The sequence below is a fragment of the Schistocerca serialis genome, chromosome 3, assembly GCF_023864345.2.
Source record: "Schistocerca serialis cubense isolate TAMUIC-IGC-003099 chromosome 3, iqSchSeri2.2, whole genome shotgun sequence".
Taxonomy (NCBI): domain Eukaryota; kingdom Metazoa; phylum Arthropoda; class Insecta; order Orthoptera; family Acrididae; genus Schistocerca; species Schistocerca serialis.
The window spans coordinates 277697071-277724934 of NC_064640.1; the positions used below are offsets into that span (position 1 = coordinate 277697071).

Sequence of the window (27864 nt, forward strand, 5' to 3'; positions counted from 1 at the left end):
TTCATATTTTCATCTCCTCTAAATTTTTAACAGTTTTATTTTTGATTCTGATAAGCGAATATGTGAATATTCCTTGTTATTAACTATGTTGTGTGCATTACAGCTTAATTGGCTAAGTGGTAGATTAATATCCATTACTTTAGGATTTGGCCCAAGACGTTTTGTGTTGTATGTCTTTCACATATGGCATTAGAATGTGTATGAGAGAGTTTGCTTTGACTAATGTTGCAGCGTTGTAGGTTGATCATCTCCCACTTGCAGTTGCGCTGTATTCGACTTAAAAAGTAACTGAGATACACATTAGATATAAAATGAGGCATCAGAAATGTAGCGTCTAGCTTGTGTGGTGTGCAGCACAATGAAAGTTTGAAAGAAAATGGTGATCAAACACGAGATCAAAGTTTCTCATGATGGCATCTTTTTATATAAAATTCTTGGATTTCCTGCTACATGAAATCTATAAACCTGGAATTTGTTAACCGTGAGCCAAACTTGTTGTTATTGCAGATCATTTTTAATACATTGAATCCATTGTACAAAATGTCTCAAAATATTTTAGTTATTTTGAGAAATGCTGCAACCAGCCACATTTTTATGTATTTTTATTTATGCCAATATATGTATCGGGCTTTCACCCATCTTCAATTGGCATGATACTTATTCAATTTTCAGATTAAATTGTTAAAACATTGACAGCTGCAGCATCCAAACTGCTCTCAATGTTTTACTGGCGTATAACTGAAGAGTGAATATAACTGGATAGATAAAAAAAAATCCTCACCAAGCAATGGCAAGAGAACACTCATATAAAAAAAAAAGTTAAGAAATGTGCAAGGTTGCAGAGCTAGTGGCTTCTTCTTGTGGCAGAAGGGGTGAAGGGAAAGGAAGAGAGATGAGGAAGAGGACTGGTGAGGTTTAGGAAATAGGAAGAGTTACAAAAAGTCACCCAGAACCCCGGGTCAGGGGAGACTTATCAGATGCAATGAGAAGGGAAGACTGATTGTTGGAGACTGCACTGGACAAGATTTGAAAACCTGAGAGCTTAAGGGTGGAAGATAGGGTGATACGCAAGACATAGTTTACTGACAAAACAGTGTGATTGACTGGTCAGAAAATAAAATATATATACAAAACTAAAAGGGAATGAAGTAAAGAGTAATCACTGACAAGAAATGTTAAGACCAAAGAAATTAACGTAAATTAAGATCAGGTGTGTGGTGAGAACCAAGGACATTTTATAATGCCAGTTTTCACCTGTGGAGTTCTGAGAAACAGGTGTCAAGGGGAAGGATCCAGATGGCACATGTGGTCAAACACACACTGAGGTCACAACTGTCATGTTGTAGAGCATGCTGTGCTACAGGGTATTGTTTGCTGCCAGTATACACCCACTGCCTATGCCCAATCATTCTAAATGATAACTTGGTGGAGTTATACCAATGTAGAAGACTGAACAGTGTTTACATAACAGCTGATACACAATGTGTCATTTCACAGGTGGTTCCCCCTTTGACAGTATACGTTTTACCAGACACACAGCTGGTATGGGCTAGAGAAATGGTTGCAAAAGGAGCTTACGACCTGACCATGATATTGTGGAGATTGGTATTAAGTGACAGGAGATGTACTCCTAAGTTCTTTTTTGGAAGGATCAGCAGTACCAGGATTGGATGTGATGCCTGGGAAAAAGTAGTTTTGTACTAGGCTGGTGGGGTAGTTAAGTCCAATGAAGGCTGAGGTTAGAATGGTGGTGTATTGATGTAAAGAGTCTGCATCTGAACAAATATGCTTGCCTCAAGTGCCGAGGCTGTATGGGAGGAAACATTTGACATAGAAAGGATGACAACTGTCAAAATGTAAGTACTGTTTTTGTTAGTAGGTTTAATGTGAACAGAAGGTTTTAGCTGACCCTCGGTGAGCATGGGATTTGGATTGGACCGTGTGGAGTTTATTTCGGAGAAGGTATTTGGAGAGTTTAGAAATTTTAACAGGTCACCTCACCATGAGTCCATTTGGCAAAGATGTCATAAATGTATCTAAACCAAACCCAGATGCTATAGATGCCCTCTCCAAGCAACCTATGAAAAGGCATAGGAAGGAGCCATCCTGTTTCCCATGGCTATGTCCCTGATCTGTTTGTATGCCTGGTCCTCAAAGGTAAAGTAGTTGTTTGTAAGTGTAAAGTTGATTAAGGTGGTCAGGAAGGACGCCAGGTTTAGAATTGGGTGGGTGCTGGTTGAGGTAATGTTCAGCAGCAGACTGTTTGGCTTTCTACTTTGGTGTGACTACTACCAAGTTATCAGTTAAGATGGATGGACATGGACAGAGCATGTATACTGGCAACAAACAATATCCTGTTGCAGAACATACTCTACAACACGAGAGTTGTGACCTTGGTGCGTGTTTCACCACTTGTGCCATCTGGATTCTTGCCTCTGACATTGGCTTCTCAGAACTCTGCAGGTGGGAACTAGTGTTATAACATGTCCTTGGTCCTTCACACACATCTAACCTTAATTTATGTTACTTTCTTTGGTCTCAGCATTTCCTCTCTGTGTCTATTCATTTCTTCATTCCTTTTTAATTTTCCATATCTATCATTTCCTGACCTGTCTACTTCTCCCTGCCCCCCCCCCATCCCCCCCCCCCCCCCCATCCCCATCCCCCTCCCCCTCCCCCTCCACCACTACCTCATATAATGCATTTAGATTTCCACTCTTATTAACTCCCACATGTTGTTTTGTCAGTAATCTCTGTCTTGTTTATCACCCTATCTGTTGTAAACCCTTGTCGCCAGTTTTGTAAAGGCCTCGTTGATACTGCTGTGGACGCTGAGTTGCCACTGTTGTTATGGTAGGCTGAGTTTGTGAGTTCGTGATATGGCGTCTGGTGCAGTACACCGCTAAGATAATTTCTCCGTGCCACTCTCACACAGCTGTGCCCCATGTCAGATAACAGGATAGGAGAATGGTTTTACAACACTCCAACAAATTTGTAACTAAGTCACACAAATGAGTTAAAAAAGTTTACTTACCTTTGTGACTTGTTGAATAGTGAAGTCTTCAACACTGCATGTAATATAACACAAAAAAGGCCCTCAATGGCTAAGTACAAATAATCATAGGTAAACTTCACAGTATATAGCAAATGCAATTTACAACAACTATCTGATCACTTCTAAGAACTCGCTAAATGACATTTCCTGTCTGTCAGCCCTGGGTGATGATCTGTAACCAAGTGGGCGAGAGCTGCTCTTCTACCTTCTGTTGTCACCCAACCATTGGCGGTTTGTACTCGGCCACAAATTGGCCAAGGTGAAGCTGATATCTTCATTGTCAGCGCTGCCCGTGGTGCCGGTGGAATTCACGCAAATGGCGAGTCTCTATGGCACTGGCACCAGCTCGCACCTTTGCACTTGTGGTGCTTTTTCCCTGGCTGTGTCTTGTTTGGATGACACAGCACAATGTTCCACCCTTAAGCTCTCAGGTTTTCAAATCTCGTGCAGGGCAGCCCCTAACAACCCGTCTTTCCTACTCATCCCATCCTACAACTCTCCCCTGACCTGTGGTTCTGGTTTACTTTTCCCATAATTCTGCCCATTTCCCAAACCTCGCCAGTCCTCTTCCTTCACCCTTCCTCCTTCCCCTTCAACCCTTCTGCCAGAAGAAAAGCCACTGGCTCCAAAAGCTTGCACATTTCGTAACATTTTTATAAGAGTTTTCTCTTGCTGTTGCTTCATGAGTAGATTTTTTTATCTATCCAATTATATTCACTCTTTAGTTGTACATTGTTAAAACACTGAGAGCAATTTGGATGCTGCAGCTGTCAACGTTTTAACAGTTTACATCTGAAGACTGAATAAGTATTACGTCAACTGGAAATGGGTGAAAGACTGATACAAGTATTGGTATGAATAAGAATATGTAAAAATATGACTGGTTTCTGCACTTCTTAAAATAAATTAATCCACAGCCATGGAGCTCAACAACCAATGAAATGGATAAGTTATAGCATATTTTTATTTTTTAGTAGACGAAGCACAGCAGTAATTATGTATGTTATAGCAGGTGGGGAAAACTGGTGCAAAACACAAGCCATTCTTGCAGGACAGGATAGGTTTGTGTCTGCCTGTGAGTGCAGTAGGATCCATAGATGGTTTGTGAGACAGGGGAGAGATGTGGTAAAGTGTCAGTCAGACCAGCTGTGCACATACACACAGTCCTTTATTTGATCATTCAATTTGACTCCTCCATGAACATGAACAAGTGTTTAATTATTCCCTCTGGTTAATAAAGTCATTGCAGTGCATTCCCTCCTTCACATACTGTTTCCCACAGCATGGCAGCTACATTAATGGCCAGTGTTGCAGAGATGTGAGCTGCTTACTCAGTGGAATGTTGAGCTGGTGTACCGACTCAGCAGTGGTGATACAGACGTGGTACAAAGCTTCATATCTCTGCAGTGTGGAACAATGCCAGCCAGGATCATCTCCTGTCTTTACGGCAGGCTGGGGCATCCCACTGGCACATTGATGGTGTTGACGAGGGTTGACTGTGAACCAGTGATGAGAGAGCAGGACCGGCACCTAGTGGAGTGCTGACCACCTGGGCTGGGCAGAAAAGTGACGGTCATTGATTTGCAACCCAGTGGCAGCAGAGCTACGGTGATGGGTACAATTGACACAGACTGTTACATAGTGCCTAGTTGGCCAAACGAACTGGTTTGGCTGTGATTAAATACTACTTTTTCCTGCTGATTTCTGCTGTTTACATTGGTTAATGTTACATACTGAATAGTCTGGAATGTGCCAGTTACCACCAGCTGTTGTAATTGGGCTGCAGTACTCCTGCAGCATGTGTCACACGTTGGTGGCAAGTGCGGTCTGTAGTCATAGAGGCATTGTGACGCTGCTGACACCATGTTACCCTCGCCAACTGCAACGGATTTGGCAGTGGCTTGGTTTTGTCACGGCATTCCTCTGCTGGTTCCAAGTCTCATTTATATCCTTTAAAGAGCCCAAGAATATTGTAAAATCGACTATATGAAGTTAGCTTGAGATACATCTCTGCTTCATTGACTGCTTGTATTAACCATTGTCGATACCTATTATGTACGTGTGTTTACTACATGACAGTTGTTATCTACTATTCTAATGGTTCATACTCTTTTTGCATTAAAGCACTCACTACCAATCTGTACATCCATAACTGTGAAGATTTTGTATGTAATATGTGGTTTTCCATGACATAAATTATTGTGACATGTGAGATAATATTGTCTTTCATAAATAATGAAATTTCGGGTGCACATGTGTCTAGGTAAATTGCCAGATCACAGGTCAATGAAAGTGCAAGATAAGCCATTGCAAATGTGAAGTGCTGGTACACTAAAAACTGTTGTAACTGCCAGAATGTCGAATGCAAGCATGCAAATGTGCATGCATTGTGTTGTACAGGTGCTGAATGTCAGTTTGTCAGATGGTGTTGTGCACCTGTTGCACATGGCCAGTTAATACAGGGGTGGTTAATGCTATTTGTGGATGATGCTGGAGTTGTCATTCAATGGTGTTGCACATGTACTCGATTGGAGACAGATCTGGTGATCAAGCAGGCCAAGGCAACATGTCAACAGTCTGTAGAGCATGTTGATTTCAGCAGCGATATGTGCGTGAGGTGTTATCCTGTTTTAAAACTACCCCTGGAGTGCTGTTCATGAAAGACAGTGCAACACGTAGAACCACCAGATTGACATACAGTTTTGCAGTCAGGGTGCATGGGGTAATCATGAAAGTGCCCCTACTTTCATACAAAATTGTACCCCAGACCATAACCCCAGGTGTAGGTCAACTGTGTCTAGTGTGCAGACAGGTTGGTTGCAGGCCCTCAACTGGCCTTCCCCTAACCGACACAAGGCCATCACAACAGACCTCCACCCTGCCCTCCAATTAGGTTTCACTTGACACCACTGTAGTAGCAAAGGGTGGTGATTTGGGGTGAGTGGAATGCATGCTGCAGTGTGTTTTAGGTTAGATGGCCTTGGGCAAGTACAGAAAGGGCAACAGCCTCAACGGGTGCGGGGCAAAGTCAGGACATGCGGGGACCAAGCAGCAATCGGTATTGTAATTGTCAACTGTTGAAGCTGCGTTGGTTAAGTACCAGAACTTCAAGCGCTGATAGAAAGCACCGAAGCTGAAATCGTTATAGGTACAGAAAGCTGGCTTAAGCCAGAGATAAATTCTGCCGAAATTTTTACAAAGGTACAGACGGTGTTTAGAAAGGATAGATTGCATGCAACCGGTGGTGGAGTGTTCGTCGCTGTTAGTAGTAGTTTATCCTGTAGTGAAGTAGAAGTGGATAGTTCCTGTGAATTATTATGGGTGGAGGTTACACTCAACAACCGAGCTAGGTTAATAATTGGCTCCTTTTACCGACCTCCCGACTCAGCAGCATTAGTGGCAGAACAACTGAGAGAAAATTTGGAATACATTTCACATAAATTTTCTCAGCATGTTATAGTCTTAGGTGGAGATTTCAATTTACCAGATATAGACTGGGACACTCAGATGTTTAGGACGGGTGGTAGGGACAGAGCATCGAGTGACATTATACTGAGTGCACTATCCGAAAATTACCTCGAGCAATTAAACAGAGAACCGACTCGTGGAGATAACATCTTGGACCTACTGATAACAAACAGACCCGAACTTTTCGACTCTTTAAGTGCAGAACAGGGAATCAGTGATCATAAGGCCGTTGCAGCATCCCTGAATATGGAAGTTAGTAGGAATATAAAAAAAGGGAGGAAGGTTTATCTGTTTAGCAAGAGTAATAGAAGGCAGATTTCAGACTACCTAACAGATCAAAACGAAAATTTCTGTTCCGACACTGACAATGTTGAGTGTTTATGGAAAAAGTTCAAGGCAATCGTAAAATGCGTTTTAGACAGGTACGTGCCGAGTAAAACTGTGAGGGACGGGAAAAACCCACCGTGGTACAACAACAAAGTTAGGAAACTACTGCGAAAGCAAAGAGAGCTTCACTCCAAGTTTAAATGGAGCCAAAACCTCTCAGACAAACAGAAGCTAAACGATGTCAAAGTTAGCGTAAGGAGGGCTATGCGTGAAGCGTTCAGTGAATTCGAAAGTAAAATTCTATGTACCGACTTGACAGAAAATCCTAGGAAGTTCTGGTCTTACGTTAAATCAGTAAGTGGCTCGAAACAGCATATCCAGACACTCCGGGATGATGATGGCATTGAAACAGAGGATGACACGCGTAAAGCTGAAATACTAAACACCTTTTTCCAAAGCTGTTTCACAGAGGAAGACCGCACTGCAGTTCCTTCTCTAAATCCTCGCACAAACGAAAAAATGGCTGACATCGAAATAAGTGTCCAAGGAATAGAAAAGCAACTGGAATCACTCAATAGAGGAAAGTCCACTGGACCTGACGGGATACCAATTCGATTCTACACAGAGTACGCAAAAGAACTTGCTCCCCTTCTAACAGCCGTGTACCGCAAGTCTCTAGAGGAACAGAGGGTTCCAAATGATTGGAAAAGAGCACAGGTAGTCCCAGTATTCAAGAAGGGTCGTCGAGCAGATGCGCACAACTATAGACCTATATCTCTGACGTCGATCTGTTGTAGAAGTTTAGAACATGTTTTTTGCTCGAGTATCATGTCGTTTTTGGAAACCCAGAATCTACTATGTAGGAATCAACATGGATTCCGGAAACAGCGATCGTGTGAGACCCAACTCGCTTTATTTGTTCATGAGACCCAGAAAATATTAGATACAGGCTCCCAGGTAGATGCTATTTTTCTTGACTTCCGGAAGGCGTTTGATACAGTTCCGCACTGTCGCCTGATAAACAAAGTAAGAGCCTACGGAATATCAGACCAGCTGTGTGACTGGATTGAAGGGTTTTTAGCAAACAGAACACAGCATGTTGTTATCAATGGAGAGACGTCTACAGACGTTAAAGTAACCTCTGGCGTGCCACAGGGGAGTATTATGGGACCATTGCTTTTCACAATATATATAAATGACCTAGTAGATAGTGTCGGAAGTTCCATGCGGCTTTTCGCGGATGATGCTGTAGTATACAGAGAAGTTCCAGCATTAGAAAATTGTAGCGAAATACAGAAAGATCTGCAGCGGATAGGCACTTGGTGCAGGGAGTGGCAACTGTCCCTTAACATAGACAAATGTAATGTATTGCGAATACATAGAAAGAAGGATCCTTTATTGTATGATTATATGATAGCGGAACAAACACTGGTAGCAGTTACTTCTGTAAAATATCTGGGAGTATGCGTGCGGAACGATTTGAAGTGGAATGATCATATAAAATTAATTGTTGGTAAGGTGGGTACCAGGTTGAGATTCATTGGGAGAGTGCTTAGAAAATGTAGTCCATCAACAAAGGAGGTGGCTTACAAAACACTCGTTCGACCTATACTTGAGTATTGCTCATCAGTGTGGGATCCGTACCAGATTGGTTTGACGGAGGAGATAGAGAAGATCCAAAGAAGAGTGGCGCGTTTCGTCACAGGGTTATTTGGTAACCGTGATAGCGTTACGGAGATGTTTAATAAACTCAAGTGGCAGACTCTGCAAGAGGCGCTCTGCATCGCGGTGTACCTTGCTCGCCAGGTTTCGAGAGGGTGCATTTCTGGATGAGGTATCGAATATATTGCTTCCCCCTACTTATACCTCCCGAGGAGATCACGACTGTAAAATTAGAGAGATTAGAGTGCGCACGGAGGCTTTCAGACAGTCGTTCTTCCCGCGAATCATATGCGACTGGAACAGGAAAGGGAGGTAATGACAGTGGCACGTAAAGTGCCCTCCTCCACACACCGTTGGGTGGCTTGCGGAGTATAAATGTAGATGTAGATGTGTGTGGCTCAGTGCTTTCCTTGAAGGTACTGATTTGTAACAGTTCATTCTGTCACTGTGGTGCCAACTGTTGCTCAAGTTGCTGCTGCAGATGCAGTATGATGCTCTTCCCTCTCGGTAGTGCCACATGGCTGTCTGGAGCCCGGTTGTCTTGTGACCGTACATTCTCACGGTCGCCGCTGCCAGCAAATGTGTACAGTGGCTACATTGCTGTCAAGTCTTTCTGCAGCATCACAGAAGGAACATCCAGTTTCTTGTAGCCCTATTACACAACATCGTTCAAACTCGGTGAGTTTTTGATAATGGCATCTTTGTCGCCTCAAAGGCATTCTTGACTGACATGAACTCACCATGTCCAATGTTAAAGGTAACTAATGCTCACAACTGTTACAGCATGTATTTAAAGCAAACCTGATTTGCATCCCCATAGTGGTACTAGACAGCGCAACAGTGCCACTCATGTGTGACTGGCACGGAATATGAATACACATCATCTTTCAGATGTAGACACACACCTACCAGTTTTTGTTTGTGTTGCACAACTCCTTGGCATTGAGATTTTTTTCCATCAGTGTGTATCCATATTTTTCTGTAGTTGGTTTTGCTCTGTTTTGGTTGATGCAGATATGAGAAGATGGTACAATACTGAAACCAGTATTAATAAAGAAGTGTTAATACAGCTCTGTGTCATGCATTTCAAAGAAATATACATTTGTTTGTAGTGAATATGAAGCAAGTTTTCTGCTTTTTTATATTCGCTTTATTGTTTCGCAAACCTGCTACTTCAAATGCTCTCTTTACATTTTACTCACACTTATCATATTTTGTGTTTTATTTTATGCCTAAGTGGCTGTTTGTAGTAGTCAAATGATCTGGAGAGATTGCTTTGTCATTATTGTGCATACATTACTGTGGTGTTTCAGGGCTGATCAAAAACTGAGCCTTGTAGCAAATCCTGGACAACTTTTAAAACCTGCACAAACTGAGTCAATGTCCTGTGAATATCTGTCTCTCGACGCAATGGAAAGATGGATAATATGTAAGTAATATTTAGGAGCAATATTTGAATAAAAGCAAACCATTTTTGTGTGTGATAGAGGAGGAGGAGGAGGAGGAGGAGGAGGAGGAGAAGAAGAAGAAGAAGAAGAAGAAGAAGACAAAAAGGAACAAAAGGAACACCTCTCTGCATTCCTTGTTCTTTCTGATGTGGCTTCTATATGAGTTTGAAACTGAAAATCATTACATACTGCAGTTCCAATGTAATCTGTGCTCTAACATTGTATGTAGTGTCCTTATTTTCAGAGTCTATTTAATTTTATTGTTAGCAGTGATAAAGAGAAATTAGTTTCATTAGTTTCCTGATCATGGAAAATACAGAGGAAGGAAACAATATGAAAATCATTCAGGAGTCGGAGTAAGTTCAAATCCTCATCGTATGATTTGCCTTGCACAGGCCATGATTTTACACTTCATTGGTTGTTTGTAATATTCAACTGTGATGCAGAAATTTAGATTTCATCATTCACATCTCATCTGGAAAGGCAACTGTGAAAGATAAATGAGAATTTGGGCATGTGAGCTAACTATGTGTCTGCTGCGTAAAAATCATTCTGTATGTGCTGCCATGTCACACTGTTGAATGACATGCTTTGGTATTCTGGGCAATAATGTAGGGCAATATTTCCAGAATTCTTTTAATCCATATGTTGTAGTAGCCTGTTATCTTAGAACTGTCTGCTATGTATAGTGTGAGACCGACAACATAAGTTTTTGACATCAAACATGTTAATGTGTATTTGTGGTGGTCTATGGCTGTCATGTTGACAGTGAAATTGGTCTCATGTTCATACTGCACTTAATAGCCTGTGGCTGCTTTTCTGAAAACTGATTATAATATGGACTGTGTTGTAATTATTCTAATGCTGTGGGGGACCTGATACATTGTGGGAAGATTGGTATATCTGATTGATTCATATATGGTAAATTCATTTTCTCCCCAAAGGCTGTTGTACCTGTATTTAAGTGCATTCACCTTGCTTATAGTGTCCTTATGAAATGAAGAATGTATGACATCTATATACTTAAACAAAATACCATTTCTTATTGGTGTAGCCTGAAAATAAGTAACATTGACTTTGGACAGAGATTATGTTGAAATCGAGTTTAATATCATGAGTATTTGATTTTGTGTACTGAACAAGAAACTTTGTGATAAATAGTAATACTTTCCTTTCCCCAAAACATCAATTTATGATACTACTTTTTGAGTTCTACTAATCTGGAGACTTGCCTTTGTCTGCCACGTAATGAACAGAATTGAGCCCACTACCATCAACTCCGATGTTGTCCAGTGGACATTATACCAAGTCACTTCTTGCAAGAGATGCTGGTAAGACCATGCAGAAAAGGAATTACCAGGAAGTGTTGATTGAGATGATGATGGATGAAATGATTTGATTATGATACTGCATAAGTTTTGTCTCCACGGATTGCTGTTGGAAACATTCGTGACATGTTGCAGCTTTAGCAGCCAACGCACGGGTGGCTGCATCAAATATAAGTTAGCACACTGGTACATTTCCAGTGTCATTTATTCTGATTTATAACCCATGTAGACTATTTCTTGGAGGTGGGTTTGATTGGAATTAGCATTTAGTTCAGTTTGAATTGCAGAAGACATTCAAAAAATAGTACACCCTTTAAAAATTCAGCCTTTATTTCAGTTTCTCAATTGCACTTTTATTTTTACGATGACTAGTTTTGATCAATATTTGACCATCTTCAGATCTATGTATATACTTCAGCAAACTGTCCTATCCATACAGAAGTACACATCACAATATCACACGTAAAATCTCCCAACAATGCTGAATGGTGATAGTTCGTTGCTTGTGGAACTACATAGATCTGAAGATGATCAAATATTGGTCAAAATTAGATGCTAAAATAAAGGGTAAATTTTAAATTTCAACACAGTTGCGAAATCTCCTGTGATGAATTTTTCAACAACAGTGAAAATAATAGGCCCTCTTTAAAGATGTCTTCTATACAGGTGTGTGTGTGTGTGTGTGTGTGTGTGTGTATGTGTGTGTGTGTGTGTGTGTGTGTGAAGTTCTCTGTCTCATTTATGTGCTTTTTGATGATGCAACATGCCTACTATTTGGTGAGTTGTTACCTCTACTCGTATTGTTTACATTCCATCAGGACTTTCCATTTCTGTAGTGATGTCTTAATTCTGCTAGTCTTAAAAGCTTTCTTAAAACATTTGTAAAATGCTAATTTTGTGTTTTTGACACCAGCTCCTCTGCCGTTTGTGCCCAATTCTAAAAGAAAATACCATTTTTTGTGTATGTGTTTGTTTTATTTTTATTTTTTTTCTATGGTGGCGTAATAGCTGTAATGAAGTGCCATGATATGATATTGTGGTTATGTTAGGTATTTGTAATTGTTGAGCTGCTTGTGTCTTTATAGATTTTGCAGCAATTATTCCCTCACAATTGGTGTTTACCCTGAGATAATAGTCACTGTCTTCACTTAAGTCATTGAAGCAGCTGAATGGGTTGAAAATAAATAAATCGCCAGGTCCTGATGGGATTCCAATTCGGTTTTACAGAGAGTGCTATATTGCATTGGCTCCTTACTTAGCTTGTATTTATCGCGAATCTCTTGCCCAACGTAAACTCCCGAGTGACTGGAAAAAAGTGCAGGTGACACCTGTATATAAGAAGGGTAGAAGGACAGATCCTCAAAATTACAGACCAATATCCTTAACATCGGTTTGTTGCAGGATTCTCGAACATATTCTCAGTTAGAATATAATGAATTTCCTTGAGACAGAAAGTTGCTGTCTATGCATCAGCACGGCTGTAGAAAGCATCGCTCCTGCAAAATGCAACTCACCCTTTTTTCACATGATATCTTGCGAACCATGGATGAAGGGTATCAGATGGATGCCATATTCCTTGACTTCCGGAAAGTGTTTGACTCGGTGCCCCACTGCAGACTCCTAACTAAGGTACGAGCATATGGGATTGTATCTTCTGGTAAACCTTCCAGGATGTAAGGTCGTGGTCCATGATACTCTTCAGCTCCTAACGTTTCGTCCAGAGCTGCGCTGGACATCTTCAGAGGGGTGTTTCTCCTCCGGTGAGTCTTGCCGACTGACGGGTCGGACGTCTGAGAGCGACTTATATATCGTAGAAAGTGGGCGTGACCAGAGTTGCACGTGATATGCAGAGATAATCTTTGTCAGAGATGAAACTTAACTATCGATCGTAATCTCGTCACGGATAAAACTGTCTAGCAATTCTGTAGTGCTACTGTCCAAATATCACTAAGTTTCATGGTCTCTTCTTTTCGATTAAAATTATCCCTATGTTTATATATTTCAATTGCTTCTCTACAAAGCTGTGGGTAATAGTTCGTCATCGTAGATAAAATTTTTGTTTCGGAAAACTTCACTTGATGATTTCCTGACTGAAAAGCGTGTTCTGCTACAGCCGATTTATCTGTTTTTCCTAAGCGGCAAAGACTTCTGTGTTCTTTTAACCGTGTATTTATGCTTCTTTTTGTTGTTCCTATATAAACTTTACCACATGTACACGGAATTTTATATACGCCACTGGCTAATACAGGAGCACGTTTATCTTTTACAGACCGGAGAACATGACAAATTTTCTTCGTTGGTCTAAAACAAGGTCTAATATCATGTTTACTTAAAATCTTTCCAATCTGATCCGTTACTTTCTTTATAAAAGGGAGAGAGACTGTATTCTTCCACCGTTTTTCGGGCTTGTCCTTAAGCTTTTTGTTGTTTGGGTGCAGAATTCTGCTTACTTCTTTCTTTGAGTAGCCATTTTTCTCAAAAGCGTGCTTCAGATGTTTTAATTCGACATCTAGATACTCTGGCGTGCAAATCCGTCTGGCTCTGTCAACGAGACTTTTAATCACACCTCTCTTTTGTTGTGGATGGTGGTTAGAGTTTTTATGTAAGTATCTGTCTGTGTGCGTTATTTTTCTAAAAATCTGTTGTTTCAATCTTCCATCTGTCTGTCTCATAACTAAAACATCCAAAAACGGTATTTTGTTATCATTTTCTCTCTCCATAGTAAACTGGATTCTTGGATTTATATTATTAAGGTAATCAAAAATTCATCTAAGGCTTCTCTACCATGTGGCCAGACCACAAATGTATCGTCTACATACCGATACCAGCGAGATGGTTTCTTATCTGCTTTTTCCAAGGCTGACTGTTCGAATTTCTCCATGTAGAAATTAGCTACTGCAGGACCCAATGGGTTACCCATTGCTACGCCATTAAGTTGCTCATGGACCACGACCTTACATCCCGGAAGGTTTACCAGAAGATATGCCATCCGGTCGTGAAAGCCTTCATACTATGATCATATGGGATTGGTTCCCAAATATGTGAGTGGTTCAAAGACTTCTTAAGTAATAGAACCCAGTATGTTGTCCTTGATGGTGAGTGTTCATCGGAGGTGAGGGTATCATCTGGAGTGCCCCAGGGAAGTGTGGTAGGTCCGCTGTTGTTTTATATCTACATAAATGGTCTTTTGGATAGGGTGGATAGCAATGTGTGGCTGTTTGCTGATGATGCTGTGGTGTACGGGAAGGTGTCGTCGTTGAGTGACTGTAGGAGGATACAAGATGACTTGGACAGGATTTGTGATTGGTGTAAAGAATGGCAGCTAACTCTAAATATAGATAAATGTAAATTAATGCAGATGAATAGGAAAAGGAATCCCATAATGTTTGAATACTCCATTAGTAGTGTAGCGCTTGACACAGTCACATCGATTAAATATTTGGGCGTAACGTTGCAGAGTGATATGAAGTGGGACAAGCATGAAATGGCAGTTGTGGGGAAGGTGGATAGTCCTCTTCGGTTCATTGGTAGAATTTTGGGAAGATGTGCTTCATCTGTAAAGGAGACCGCTTATAAAACACTAATAAGAACTATTCTTGAGTACTGCTCGAGCGTTTGGTATCCCTATCAGGTCGGATTGAGGGAGGACATAGAAGCAATTCAGAGGCAGGCTGCTAGATTTGTTACTGGTAGGTTCGATCATCATGCGAGTGTTACGGAAAGGCTTCAGGAACTCGGATGGAAGTCTCTGGAGGAAAGGAGGCATCCTTTTCGTGAATTGCTTCTGAGGAAATTTAGAGAACCAGTATTTGAGGCTGACTGCAGTACAATTGTACTGCTGCCAACTTATATTTCGCAGAAAGACCATAAAGATAAGATAAGAGAGATTAGGGCTCGTACAGAGGCATATAGGCAGTCATTTTTCCCTTGTTCTGTGTGGGAGTAGAACAGGGAGAGACGATGCTAGTTGTGGTACGAGGTACCCTCTGCCACACACCGTATAGTGGATTGCGGAGTATGTATGTAAATGTAGATGTACCATGTGCTTGTCCCTCCTCCTTTTGCTTACTCATTATCCATTTTGTGTTTCAATTCTGGAAGGTTCTAAGTTATTGTCTTAATCAATTTTATACATAAATCTGCTTATAACTTACAGTATGCCGTGTCCAATGTGATAAAACCTTAGACACAGCTCTCAAGTGCAGCATTATGCTATTAATAACCAGAAAAGTATTTGTTATCATTACAGAGTTCAAACAGAATTTTAAAGTCGAAACAGTGTAAAACTGTCAGTTGGAGGGGTAAGAACTAACATAATTGCATTGCCTAATTCTTATGCATCTGAAGCAATTATTGTTTTTAAGGCAAGAATCAGATTTTGAATTCCTGTGCCTGATTCTTGTTTTACAGTAACTATTTGGTATTACTGAGTCTTTATTTTATACATTTCATGGTCAGTGCCTATTATTTACTGACTGAAATGAAATTTTGAGTTATTTTATAAATAAATTGCTTTACTTTGTGACTTCAACAGACTGACAGCATTAAAATAGGAAATAAGAGAAATGCTGTCATGTGTTATACAAACATCTATGTAGTCAAACATAAAGCAAACTGAAATTCCATGTGATTTTGATATTGCAGTCATAGTCAGTTGTTTCAGTTAGCAGTGTAACTCATGCTAATTTTCTTCACTAGGATATGTCAGTATTTGTAAAAAGTAATAATTATAGACTCGAAGAGTTTACTTAAAGTTGAAATCTACAGCCAAGTTCAGGCTCTTGATATGTGCCAAGCTACATGTATTTATATACTACAGAGTTACAATGTCAAGTTTTGTGTTCTATGATGTGGAGTAATGGAATAGATAATAATCACACTTCTTCAGTAAAATGTTGTATAAAACATGTGTCACTGAGCCAGTGAATTTGTAACATCATAACGTGTATAAATTGCTTCCTATTATTTAGAAGTGGATTTATAGATGTTAAATTGGCACATAATGTGTCAGTGATTCAAGCCAAGTGTTGTAGTGGCATGCTAATTTATATCGTACAATTCTATATCAATTTGTCATTTACTAAAGTTGTGTTACCATTGCTTTTATTTGTTGTGAGTCTGCTATGGTCAGTAGCATTACCAGCCTACGGGGGATTCCACCAAGAGGTTTTATGTTACCTCTAGGACAATAATGCTAAGTGAAATGGCCTACCGAGTGAGGCGGAGCAGTGGTTAGCGCACAGGACTGACATTCTGGAGGACCCACATCCTGCCATCCTGATTTAGATTTTCCATGATTTCCCTAAATCAAATCAGGCAAATGCTGGGACGGTTCCTTTGAAAGGACATGGGCAATTTCCTTCCTCATCCTTTCCTAATCTGAGCGTGTGCTTTGTCTCTAATGACCTCATTCGTTATTGACGGGACGTTAAACACTAATTTCCTCCTCCTCCTGAACTTGCCTGGACCCTCATGGGAATCCTGTATTGGGGGCAAATACATGATGGTACATCCACAAGAACTGTGGCTGAGACTTGCTCAGAGATGGCTCAGGAAGATTTGCTAAATGTTGAATTCTTTTATGGCTGTTGATGGTTACAAGAACATTGTACATGCACAGTGCCCTCTCCCTGGGGTACTTCTGTGTACTTGGTGAACACTGTTCTCTAGACAGATTATGCAGCAAGATATCCTAATGGAGAACAGTGCCCCTAAAATTACTGTAGAGAAAGTGTAACATATATTACCACCATGGTGCACTTGTTGCACAATGGGTTGTGCAGAAAACATGGTGTTGGAGTACAAACCACTGCGTAGCAGGTGCACTACCTCAGCATGCCCTATGTTCTTTTGCTACTGAAGTTGCTACCCTGTGCTGTGGTATCAAATTCTGTGGCACACATACAGTTAGACATGTCTATACTTCTGTAGCTGTAGTGAACATTAACTTCAGATTTAGTTCTTAGTTCTATATTAGTAGCTGTACGATACGAGTAGTGCTGTGGTGTCAGTCTTAATGCGTATTTTACATTGTTAGTTCCGTAGTTTGCTGTACACTGAATCATTTCATTTTATAGCACTGTTTCATATTATGAGGATGAAAATATTTGGTTTTAGTGTTCTTTTCACCTCTGAAACTTCAAATAAGTGGCAGAGATTGCTACATACCAAATATGTATTGGGAGTAGTAGTTTGTTGTGACAGAGATTAAAACTTTGTTTTCTTATTCTTCAAAATATGTAATGTAAGGATAAAGTGAAGTAAATATGTTTATGTTAGTGAATTCAAACAAATGTAGGTTGATAATAATTAATATTCATTTGAGTTACATTAAGCAAGAAATGCAAAATCAAAAGGTTGGAAAAGTATAAAAAACAAACTCCAATGTTGATTGTTTGTGTATAACTGAATGACCATCATGAATACATTTCTGTTAACAAAAACAGCAAATTCAAATAACATTGTTTCAGAGGAAACAATAGTTTACAAAATTTACAAACTGGAATGAGCAGGTTTAATGATGCTTTCCAAAGGTACAAAGGCCGGAAGAAGATTTCAAATTTTGTTGCCGAGATGACACCGATATCAATGATTTGTGTCGGTGTTTCAGGGTGGGTGTAGGAGGGAGGAGAAGACACATGTTCTGCAGTAACATGACTCATGTGAACTTGATCTGGGAAATACACTGGTGTCCAAAATTAAAGCAACAAACAACTATTTCCCTACCTTGTGTCTAATTCACGATATAATTATAGAAACTGTCAACAGATATTCGTACCTAATCTGCATAGAAGATGGCATTTCAGTCTGTGGAAACCGCACAAACAATGACGTCAGGCGTCTATCAAAAGGAGTAGTGTTTGCTGCATAGTCCCACATCCACATTCACTGTGTGCGCAGTCACAGTTGGTGCAGTATGGCACAGAGAAGATGCCTACCAGAGTCTCTGCAATGGAGGGTCATGAGAAGAATGGAAACAGGACAGTCGCAGACTCATGTGGCCTGATGGCTTAACGTGAATTGTTCAGTCATTTCTCGGATGTGGTGGCAGTTTATAGAGACCAAAACTGTATCCCAAAGACCAGGGTACATGGGACATCAGGAAGAGAGGACTGGCTGTAAGTGCACGATAGTACCGTCTTAAGGTACTGTGCAGCATCTGGCATCTGACCTCACAGCATCCACTGTATGTGCTGCATTGAGGCAAACAGTGCAGTGAAGGCTCTGACAGAGTGGCCTTTATTGCTGAAGACCTGCTCTGTGTGTGCCTCTGATGCGTCTTCACAGAGGAGAATGTCTGGAGTGGAGTTGTCAACATGCCACCTGGACTGTCGAACAGTGGGCTGATGTTCTTTTCACAGGTGAGTCCTGATTTGGTCTGGAGAGTGATTCTCGACAGATTTACATCTGAACACGATTTCGAGACCCGAACATTGTGGAAAGAGACTGATATTGAGGAGGATCGCTAATGGTGTGAGCAGGCATTGTGTTGACCACTCGAACACCTCTTCATCAAATTATACGGGTGAATTGGAAAGGTTTAACTGCTGTCAGACATCATGACGAGGTCTTGGGACCTCATGTACAGGTGTTGCAAGGTGCTGTGGGCCCAGACTTTGTATTGATGGACGATAGTGCTCGACCTTGTAGAGAATAATTGGTTGATGTTTTCTTGGAAACAGAATATACTGCATGCATTTTACGGTCTGCTGACTCTCACTATCTGAATCCCATAGGGAACGTCTGGGGTGCACTAGAGAGACAGGTTGTATCATGTCAACATCCACCAACCACTCTCCAAAACTTGCGAGCAGCTGTGCAGGAAGACTGGGCATTATTACCTCAACATGGCACTGATGTCATTATCCACAGCATGCCCCATCAATGTCAGGCCTATATTGGTGCCACAGGTGGTCACACGCCATAGTGAGCACATTAACCAGTTGTCAAAATGTGTGTGCAAATCTGTTAAGTTGGGAAAAAAAACGAACAACATTTTCGTCTGCTATTATGTATGTTGCACTTGTTTATGTTTCGTATTCTTTATGTCGTTTCTACTTTGCTATCATCTGTTTATACTGTTTTGTGGCAAAATAAATGCTATCTTGCAAAATTTCCATTTGTTGCTTTTATTTTGGACACCATTGTAGTTTCGTTTATATGACTTTTTGAAGTAATCATGATATCTGAGCTATATTCAGTATGACAGAGTGGAATATACTGTGATCATAAAATTCTTTGTTTTTAATTGTTTCTCATAAACAGAAATTTACACAAAGCTAGTGATTATCAGAAGTCTGCAGATTTGTCTTGAACAGTTAAGAAGTAAGTGACAAGTTTAAATGTGGCCTTCAAGACAGTCAACATGTAGGATCTCCCAACACTGCTATCTCTGATGAACACATCAAGAAGTTGTAGAGCATAATTAGTGATTAAAAGTGCTTGAAATAATAGGTGCTCATTAATATGAGAAGAGACAGTACAGTTCGTTTTACACAAAGAGTTAAGAGAAAGCTTTGTGCAAGACTGGTGTTGCAGTCATTGAATACTGACCAATGTCAAATGCGAAAATGACATCCTCTGTAATGGTCGGACCATTTAAACAGGATCCAACAGGTTTTGTGTTCCAGTTAGTTGCTATGAACTATATGTAGGTCACAACAGAAAAGTAGCAGCAGTCAAACTAGTTGACAAAGCAAGTGAGCCTGTAAAAGAAAAGGTAAAGGGTAAGTCATCTGATGGAAAGGATAGTCATTGTTTTCTGTGATGTGAAAGGATTTCTTCCTAATGATTACCTAGCAGAGGTTAAAGTGACAACTGGTGAGTGCTATGCAAATCTATTGGGCTAGCTAAAGTAGAGTCACATGGTATTGTTGGCTGAGAGCCACAGCTGCGCAGTTAGAAAGGGTTTCCTTCATCTGCACACAATGGCCTTTTTCCTTGTGGATATGTGAGTATTGCATCATATTTGTGTATATTGAATGCAGGTGAGTGTATTGGATGTGTGTATAGTGTGGTGTTGTGTTTGTGTCATGTAATGATGATGATGATGAGATGATGATAAGAGGAGGAAGAAGGTAAAACACAGGGCTGGTATGTAGCCTATTCCTCTTGAATAGCATCAGGGGGACCACTGGGCTTAACATCCTCATACAATGGACAGATCACAATCAACAGAATTAATATTCTCTGTGAATATAAGAGAACAGAGGGAGAGGTATCTGTATCTACCTCTCTGAATCTCTGTGAATATAAGAGAACAGAGGGAGAGATATCTGTATCTATCGTAATATATACTACAATAGTGTGAAAAGGATAGATTGATACTCAACATATAGAAGAGATGGGCACAACAAAAATACTTCTATACGTTATAGCGTTCGGCCAAGTCTCTGGTTTCTGTGGCCACAGTGGCCAGTAGAGACAGTGGGGCTGAAAGCTAAAATATATAGTAGTCTTTTTGGCTGAAAGCTAAAATACATAGTAGTCTTTTTGTTGTATGTGTCTACGACTCAACATCTCCTCTACATGGTGAATAGCAGTCTATCCTTTTCATAATATTGTTATTATTCCATATTGGACTTTCCATTTTTTAATAATACTATATATACTACAAAATATATTATCAATTAAGTGAAAAATTTGCTACACTGAATAGTTTACAAAGAAGGACTTACTTAATTGTGAATAGTAGGCCAGGGGGAAAGCAATAAGCAAAATTGAATGTTTAAAATTCCTGGGTATGTGTATTATCATGAATTTTAGAACTGTTATCATCATCTTATAGACTTAGGTTCACCAACTATTGTTGCATTTGCTGATTTTTGTCAAGCAAAATATTAGATAGTTATATTAATGTGTATACTGTCGCCCTTAAATGTTATAAAGAATGCTGCTCTGGGACAGTTCTTTATAAAAGACAAAGCTTTTCCCTCATAAAAACATATAGTGAGTCTAAAATGCGATGTACACCCTTCCATTCATAGATAACAACTTGGAAAACTGAAAACATCATCACAAGGGATTTCTTATTTTTAAAACTTGTCATCAACAACCACTTAAAATTGTTAAACAACAGTATCAATTATAAATATAACACTCCAAATGAAAGTAAGTGCCAGTAACCATGGCTGGCTCAGAAATGAGTAATATAATACTATAAAATCCTAGGTGAAACATAAACAATGAAAGGAGTAGAGAAACCACTCACTGTATTACGGAGGTGTTGAGCAGTAGATAGACACACAAATAAGAAATCGGACTTCATATTACAGCCAAAAAAGGTAGAAATCATCCCCAGAGCATAGAGATAGCACGTGTATGCAAGGCTACATAGTCCTGCTGTAGTGGTCCTTCAGAAGGGAAGGGCTGTGTTATTTGGTGCAGATGATGTGAACAAGGTAGAGACAAGGGGAAAGAGAGAGAGAGAGAGAGAGAGAGAGAGAGAGATTGGGGGGGGGGGGGGGGGCACCGAGGAGAGGTGATAGGAGTGTGACACCAGAGAAAGCCTGCCCTGGTGCAGGCATATGTTTTATTTTGTATTATATGGTGGTGTTGTAAGAGATGGAAATTCAGAGGAGAAGGGGGGGGGGGGAGGAGGGATGGAGCAGGCTGGAATAGAGGGAGACTTGATGAGAGAGTTCTGTGTGGGAGGATAGACGTACAGAATTATAAAACACACTAAAATTATAAAGAAAAATTGAAGTTAGGATGAGTAAGGTGCAGATATGAACTGTGAAACAGGGTTTGTAGCCGACCATTTGTGATCAGCAATATATTTTCCAATTAGGTGTTCAACCTTAATCTTGGCCCTTAGGTATTGCCGCCTTGTACATTCATTCAGCAGGAAGGAGTAAATTAGACTGCTGTGATGATGTTTGACCACTTCCAATGTGAATTAAATGTACTGAAAGATACTGAAAATAATTGTAAAAACCAACTGAAACTATTTTTGTGTGATAGATGCTGCCGATATAAGGAGAAATGTTTGAAAGTGAATTTCTGTGTATTATCAGTAACTTTAAAATTTTGTTTGAGTTTATTTACAAGATAAAAAAAATATACACACTTTTAAGACTGGCTATTCAAACCATATGCTTTGTAATCACAATGGACATGGGTTGAACAGGTTGTACAGTGGTTGAGCAACAGATGGCTGTAGTGTTGTGATGCGTCAGTGTCAGTGTACACAGTGAGGCCACAGTACAAACACAACTGATATTCAAGCAGCGAAATAGCATTCTCAAATGGTATCGGAAGTTCGAGAGCATCTGTGAAGCACGATGACATTAGAGGCAAGAATATGGAACTGAACTACCAACACACATAAGTATTGCTCACTTCATGATAAATCTGAAACTCCTGGAACAATTATAGATATGCATAAGGGAAGATCAGGCCAGCCACGCACAGCAGCAGGTGAAGGACATTCACACACTTTGCACAAAAATCGGCACCACAATGTGCACTTCAAGCAGGCATGAGTAGGGCAAGCGTAAGTCATATTTAGCACAGATTAAAATTTAGGGTTTACATCCTGCAGTTGTTACATGCATTGACTGAGGATGAACAAAATAGAAGTAATTAGTTTTTTAAATGGTTCCTTGTGTAGGTTGAATGTGACGTTAATTTTGTTTTCAAAGTGGTGTGGTCTGATGAGGCACAGTTTAAATTAAACAGCACGCAAACGGGAATAACTTTGAGTACTGGGGCCCGCGAAATCCACATGTTTATGTCAAGCGAGCGGCCAGTGTTCCAGGACTTATCCTTAAGGGGACTGATTGAACCTTTCTTTTTTGTAGGTATGGTACTGGTAGAAGTTACCTGGAGATGCTGGACTCACTAATTTTACAATCCATTCGTGCTTTGTTTGCTGATAAACGTTTTTTCTTACAACAGGATGACGATCCAGCCCACTTTCAAAGGGACGTGCATGCTTAGCTGAATAACAATGCACTGGGTCATTGTATTGGATGAAGGGTTCTCATTGAGTTCCCCGCGTATTCTCCTGGTTTGACACCATTAGACTTTTGCTTGTGGAGTACCCTCAAGAATGTAGTGTACATCAGGAAGCCACACACTCTAGCAGAATTGCGCCATGAAATTGAAACAGCTTGTCAGGCAATTCCTGTAGCTACTACAGATGTGTCCTTGAATGTACGGCATCATGCTCAGAAGTGTTTGGGGGCGGGTGTTTTGCAATTTCAACACTTATTGTAATTATTTAACTTTGAGCCATTGTAATACTGATGATAATATGTAAGCTTATCTTTATCAAAGTATTTATGCGTCTTTTGATCTACCCTGTATGTGTATAAACAATACGTATAAAAATAATCACTTATGTTGAGTTTACCTACTTTACTAATTTGTATAATGGAATTGAGCGGGTGGGTTAATGAAATGCTTGTAGAGGTAAAAACAATCAGAATTGCTGTATACTGCTACAAGCAGGATCCAACTAGGTTGAGAGCTACAAGATAAAATTCATCTGGATCTGTCACTTGAAATGGATGGAGGTTCATTTTCTACATATAATTAAATACAGCTACATCTACATGGCTACTCTGCAAAATGAGCTGTCGTCCTCTGAATTTTTTTGATGTCTGTTACAATCCTGTCTGGTAAGGACCACATACCATGCAGCAGTACTCCAGAAGATGACAGACAAACATAGTGCAGGCAGTCTTGTTAATAGAGCTGTTCTATCATCCATATGTTCTGCCAATAAAACACCTTCTTTGGTTCACCTTCCCCACTCCATTTTCTGCGTGATCGCTCCAATTTAAGTTGTTTGTGATTATAAAGCCTAAGTATTTAGTTAATTGACAGCCTTTAGATTTGTGTGATTTATCATGCACTCAAAATTTAACAAATTCTTTTCAGTAATCATATGGGTGACTTCACACTTCTTATTTTTTAGATTCAATGTCCACTTTTTGCATGATGCAGATATCTTATCTAAATCATTTTGCAATTGGTTTTGATCTTCTGGTGACTACTAGATGGTAGATAACAGCATCATCTGTAAACAATATAAGAGGGCTGCTCAGATTGTCTCCTAAATCATTTATATGGATTAGGAACAGCAGGGAGCCTGTAACACTTCCTTGGGGAACACCAGGTATCACATCTGTTTTACTCTGCAACTTTCCGTCAGTTACTGCAAACTGTGACCTTTCTGACAGGAAATCATGAATCCACTTGCACAACTGAAATGATGTTCCAGAGACATGCAGTTTGATTAGAAGCTGCTTGTGAGGAACAGTGTCAAGAGCCATCTATAAATCTCATGATTATGTGTTGCTAAGGGGTCAAGTATGTTTTCACAACCATTTACACTTGAGTTTGCACCTGAACTAATTATTCAAAATAATTTTTGAGAAGGCATTTAGTACAATTTTGGGTGATATTTGATGCCTACCACCGACTTTTAGCATGTATTTTTGCCAATATCTCGAGCATAGATTGAAGTTGCCGCCAACTGTAAATATAAATATAGTTCTTATGATGGCAGTGTGGTTCAAAACTTTTGTTTTCTATGTAAAGTACTGGAAAGTATACCTTTAAATTTCTGTAGAAAAAGAATATAATGTGTGTCATGAAACAGAAATCTGCTGTATATTATCAGATTAAAGTTATTAGTTTATAATACACACTTGAAAGTTATATTTTTCAGTAATGTACTGCTTTTTTTTCAGTTGGCTTCATGTTATGCCATTCAGCCCTCAACCAAGAAAAGGCAAATAAGCTATGGCTGAGTGCTCTGGAGTCAAGCTGGGTAATAGCTTTATTCCGAGATGAAGTTTTGTACATTCATTCCTACATTCAGAGCTATTTTGACACTCTTAAAGGATATGGGAAGAAAATATCAGAAGTAAAAGAGTGCTATAATCAAGCTGTCCAGAAAGCGTGAGTTTCATAAGTCACATAAATGTGTTTTGATGGCACTTATTAAACAATTGTTGTTTTTCATATCATTGAAGTTATGAGTTGGTAACAGTATTACATAGCTGTTGGTAACTTTGCTACTGTAATTTCTTATTTTAGTACTCAAATTTGGGGTTTACTCACTTTCCATTCTTTACTGCTATTAAACATTTCCTGTCAGATAAATTTCAAGACAGTCTTATTCATATGTGAATGCATACAGCATGTTTAAAGCTATGTGGGGGTCTAGGCCACTGACATATTCTCAAGGCTGGATCAAATAAGGATTTTGTAATTCATCTCCTTCGTGAGTAAATTACACTTCCTTAATATTCTTCCCATAAATTTGATTGACTGTAACCTGCTGAATTAGTGTGAAGTATTCTACTGGCAGAAATTGTTGAACATTACATGGACCATCAGTGGTGAGACTGAATCTCTTGTTGTTGACCATGTTTGTTTGAGTGATGTAATAATGTTTTTCTTGTGTGAGTAATTGATATTTTAAAGAGTTTTCATTTATAACTGCTGGTAGCAAACTGGGGTGTTGTCTATGACAAGTGGTTATTTGCAGTTTCACAGAAGCTGTTGGAGAGCTGTCCTACTCAGTTTTTGATGTAGGGATGGTTCCTTTAGAAAGGGCACAGCTGATTTCCTCATCTGTACTGTATGGTGTGTGGCGGACATTAAATAGTGCACCAAAACCATTTTGCTCCTTTTCTGTTCAATTGCAAATGATGTGCAGGAAGAATAATCATCAGTACAATGAAAAACCAGCCAAAATTGCAAATTTCACTTTTTTTTATTCACTAAATTACTAGTTTCTGACTGGAACCCATTTTCAAATCACTGTAACAGATAGTCAAATTGGTATGTCCAAAAATGCAAAAAACGTGTCAAAATTGTGCAAATGAACAGTTGCAGCAGATATAGATAACTATGCACTGTAACTGTTCGTATTCACATTTTTGACATGGTTTTTGCATTTTCAGAAATAAAAATTTGACGATCTGTTATGATGATCTAAAAATGGGTCCCAACCCAAAAGTAGTCATCAAGTGAATAAAAAAAGTGAAATTTGCAACTCTGGCTGGTTTTTTGTTGTACTGATTAACAGAAGTTTCTGACCTACAAATATTCCAGCATGATGGAAGTTCATAGACTAATTGTCAGCACTTCTTATGTAAACCTCAATTTCTCTAAGTTTACCATCATGATCATTATGCCAGATATGTGTTGGAGATAATAGTATACTTCTTGACTCATATTGGAACAAGAACTGTTGGAATTCTGAGAATAAGGTTCTCCATGATGCACAGTGGCTTCTTTACACTGTCTCCCATTACAGTTTGTTGAGCACTTCTGTGACTTTTTTATGCAGGTTCCACAAATCCGTGAAGAACTGTGCACCTCTCTCTCTTACTTTCTTTTTCTTTCTTTCTTTCTTTGGGTCCCAGGATAATGAGCAATACTTAAGAATTGTTCAAACAAGGGTTTTCAATCAAACTCTGTCAGGAGTAAATTACATTTCCTTAAAATTGTCCCACATTATATTACATTTGTTTAATGTTGAAAGTCAGGTGTCAAATTTCATATCAGCACTGATTATTTATAAACATTCACACATTTTACAACAAATTTCAAGTGACTTGACCTTACTGTATACGACTGCATTATTTCCAACAGCCTCAGAGAACTGCTAACATTGTCTGCCGGGCGATATATATCATGTACTGAACAGTAATAGGCCAGTCACACTTCTTATGTCTTCCCATTAAGAAAGATACATTTGTTTCAATTCAGTCGCAACCTGTTCTGATATTCCATTAGTGGATGTTTTATCTAATGAAGTGGAACTAAATAGGAGACTTTCTGTGAGTCAATAAATATTGCTTCGCAGTGATGAATATTTCTGTATCTCTCTATGTGGTACACATTTCTTTGTCTGTATAACTTTCCTCATACAAATTATTGTTTTAACATGCATTAGTTTTGGTAATCAGAGAAGGCGTTGGAGGGTGTGCTAGTTTATTTGGTAAACCAGGCAAACATTTACCTATATTGGTGTGGTGAACCACCTAAAACTATATGTGGATTTGAGAGTGAGCCAACCTGTCGTTGTTAATGCAGTGAACAGTTTCATTCTGGGCATTAAAAGTGTTAGCTGGTCTAGTCTTGCCTTTTGGGTACATTGTAACAAAATCTTTTATGCACCTTAGACCACTGTAAAATCTTCGTTTATGTTTATTTAAGTGGGGTAATGTCAATTACATGTAGTCTTAGATGAAGTTGCATCATATCCACAACTTATTACAGTCATAACTTGAATGTTGAATTATTTAAATACCAAGTGAAAATAACAATGAAAAGAATGCTAGTAATCTTATAATGACAAAGAATTTAAGAATTTATCCAATTTTGCTTTTAATAATAATAATAATAATAATAATGGACAAGGAATGGGAAAGACTTTACCAAAGCCTGTTAGGAGGAACCACCTCAGCATTTGGCCTGAATGATTCTGGAAAATCTTGAAAATTGAATCAAGATGGCAAGATCAGGTACATGAGTTTGAATTATACTTAAAAGTGTCATTTTTGTATACTTCTGAATTTTAGGGACTTACAATTAGAAAATTGTAACTGGG

At 39.4% G+C, this 27864-nt stretch overlaps 1 protein-coding gene across 4 annotated transcripts in view; it reads left to right on the top strand.

The window, feature by feature from the left end:
- Window positions 1-27864, top strand: part of LOC126470063 (membrane-associated protein Hem) — a 183178-nt gene that overhangs the window by 26846 nt on the left and 128468 nt on the right. For all 4 annotated transcript variants that reach the window (XM_050097565.1, XM_050097567.1, XM_050097566.1 and 1 more), the window contains exons 6-7: window positions 9826-9941; window positions 24989-25199. In XM_050097565.1, the coding sequence (XP_049953522.1) occupies window positions 9826-9941; window positions 24989-25199 (327 nt within the window). The remainder of the gene's footprint in view (window positions 1-9825; window positions 9942-24988; window positions 25200-27864) is intronic.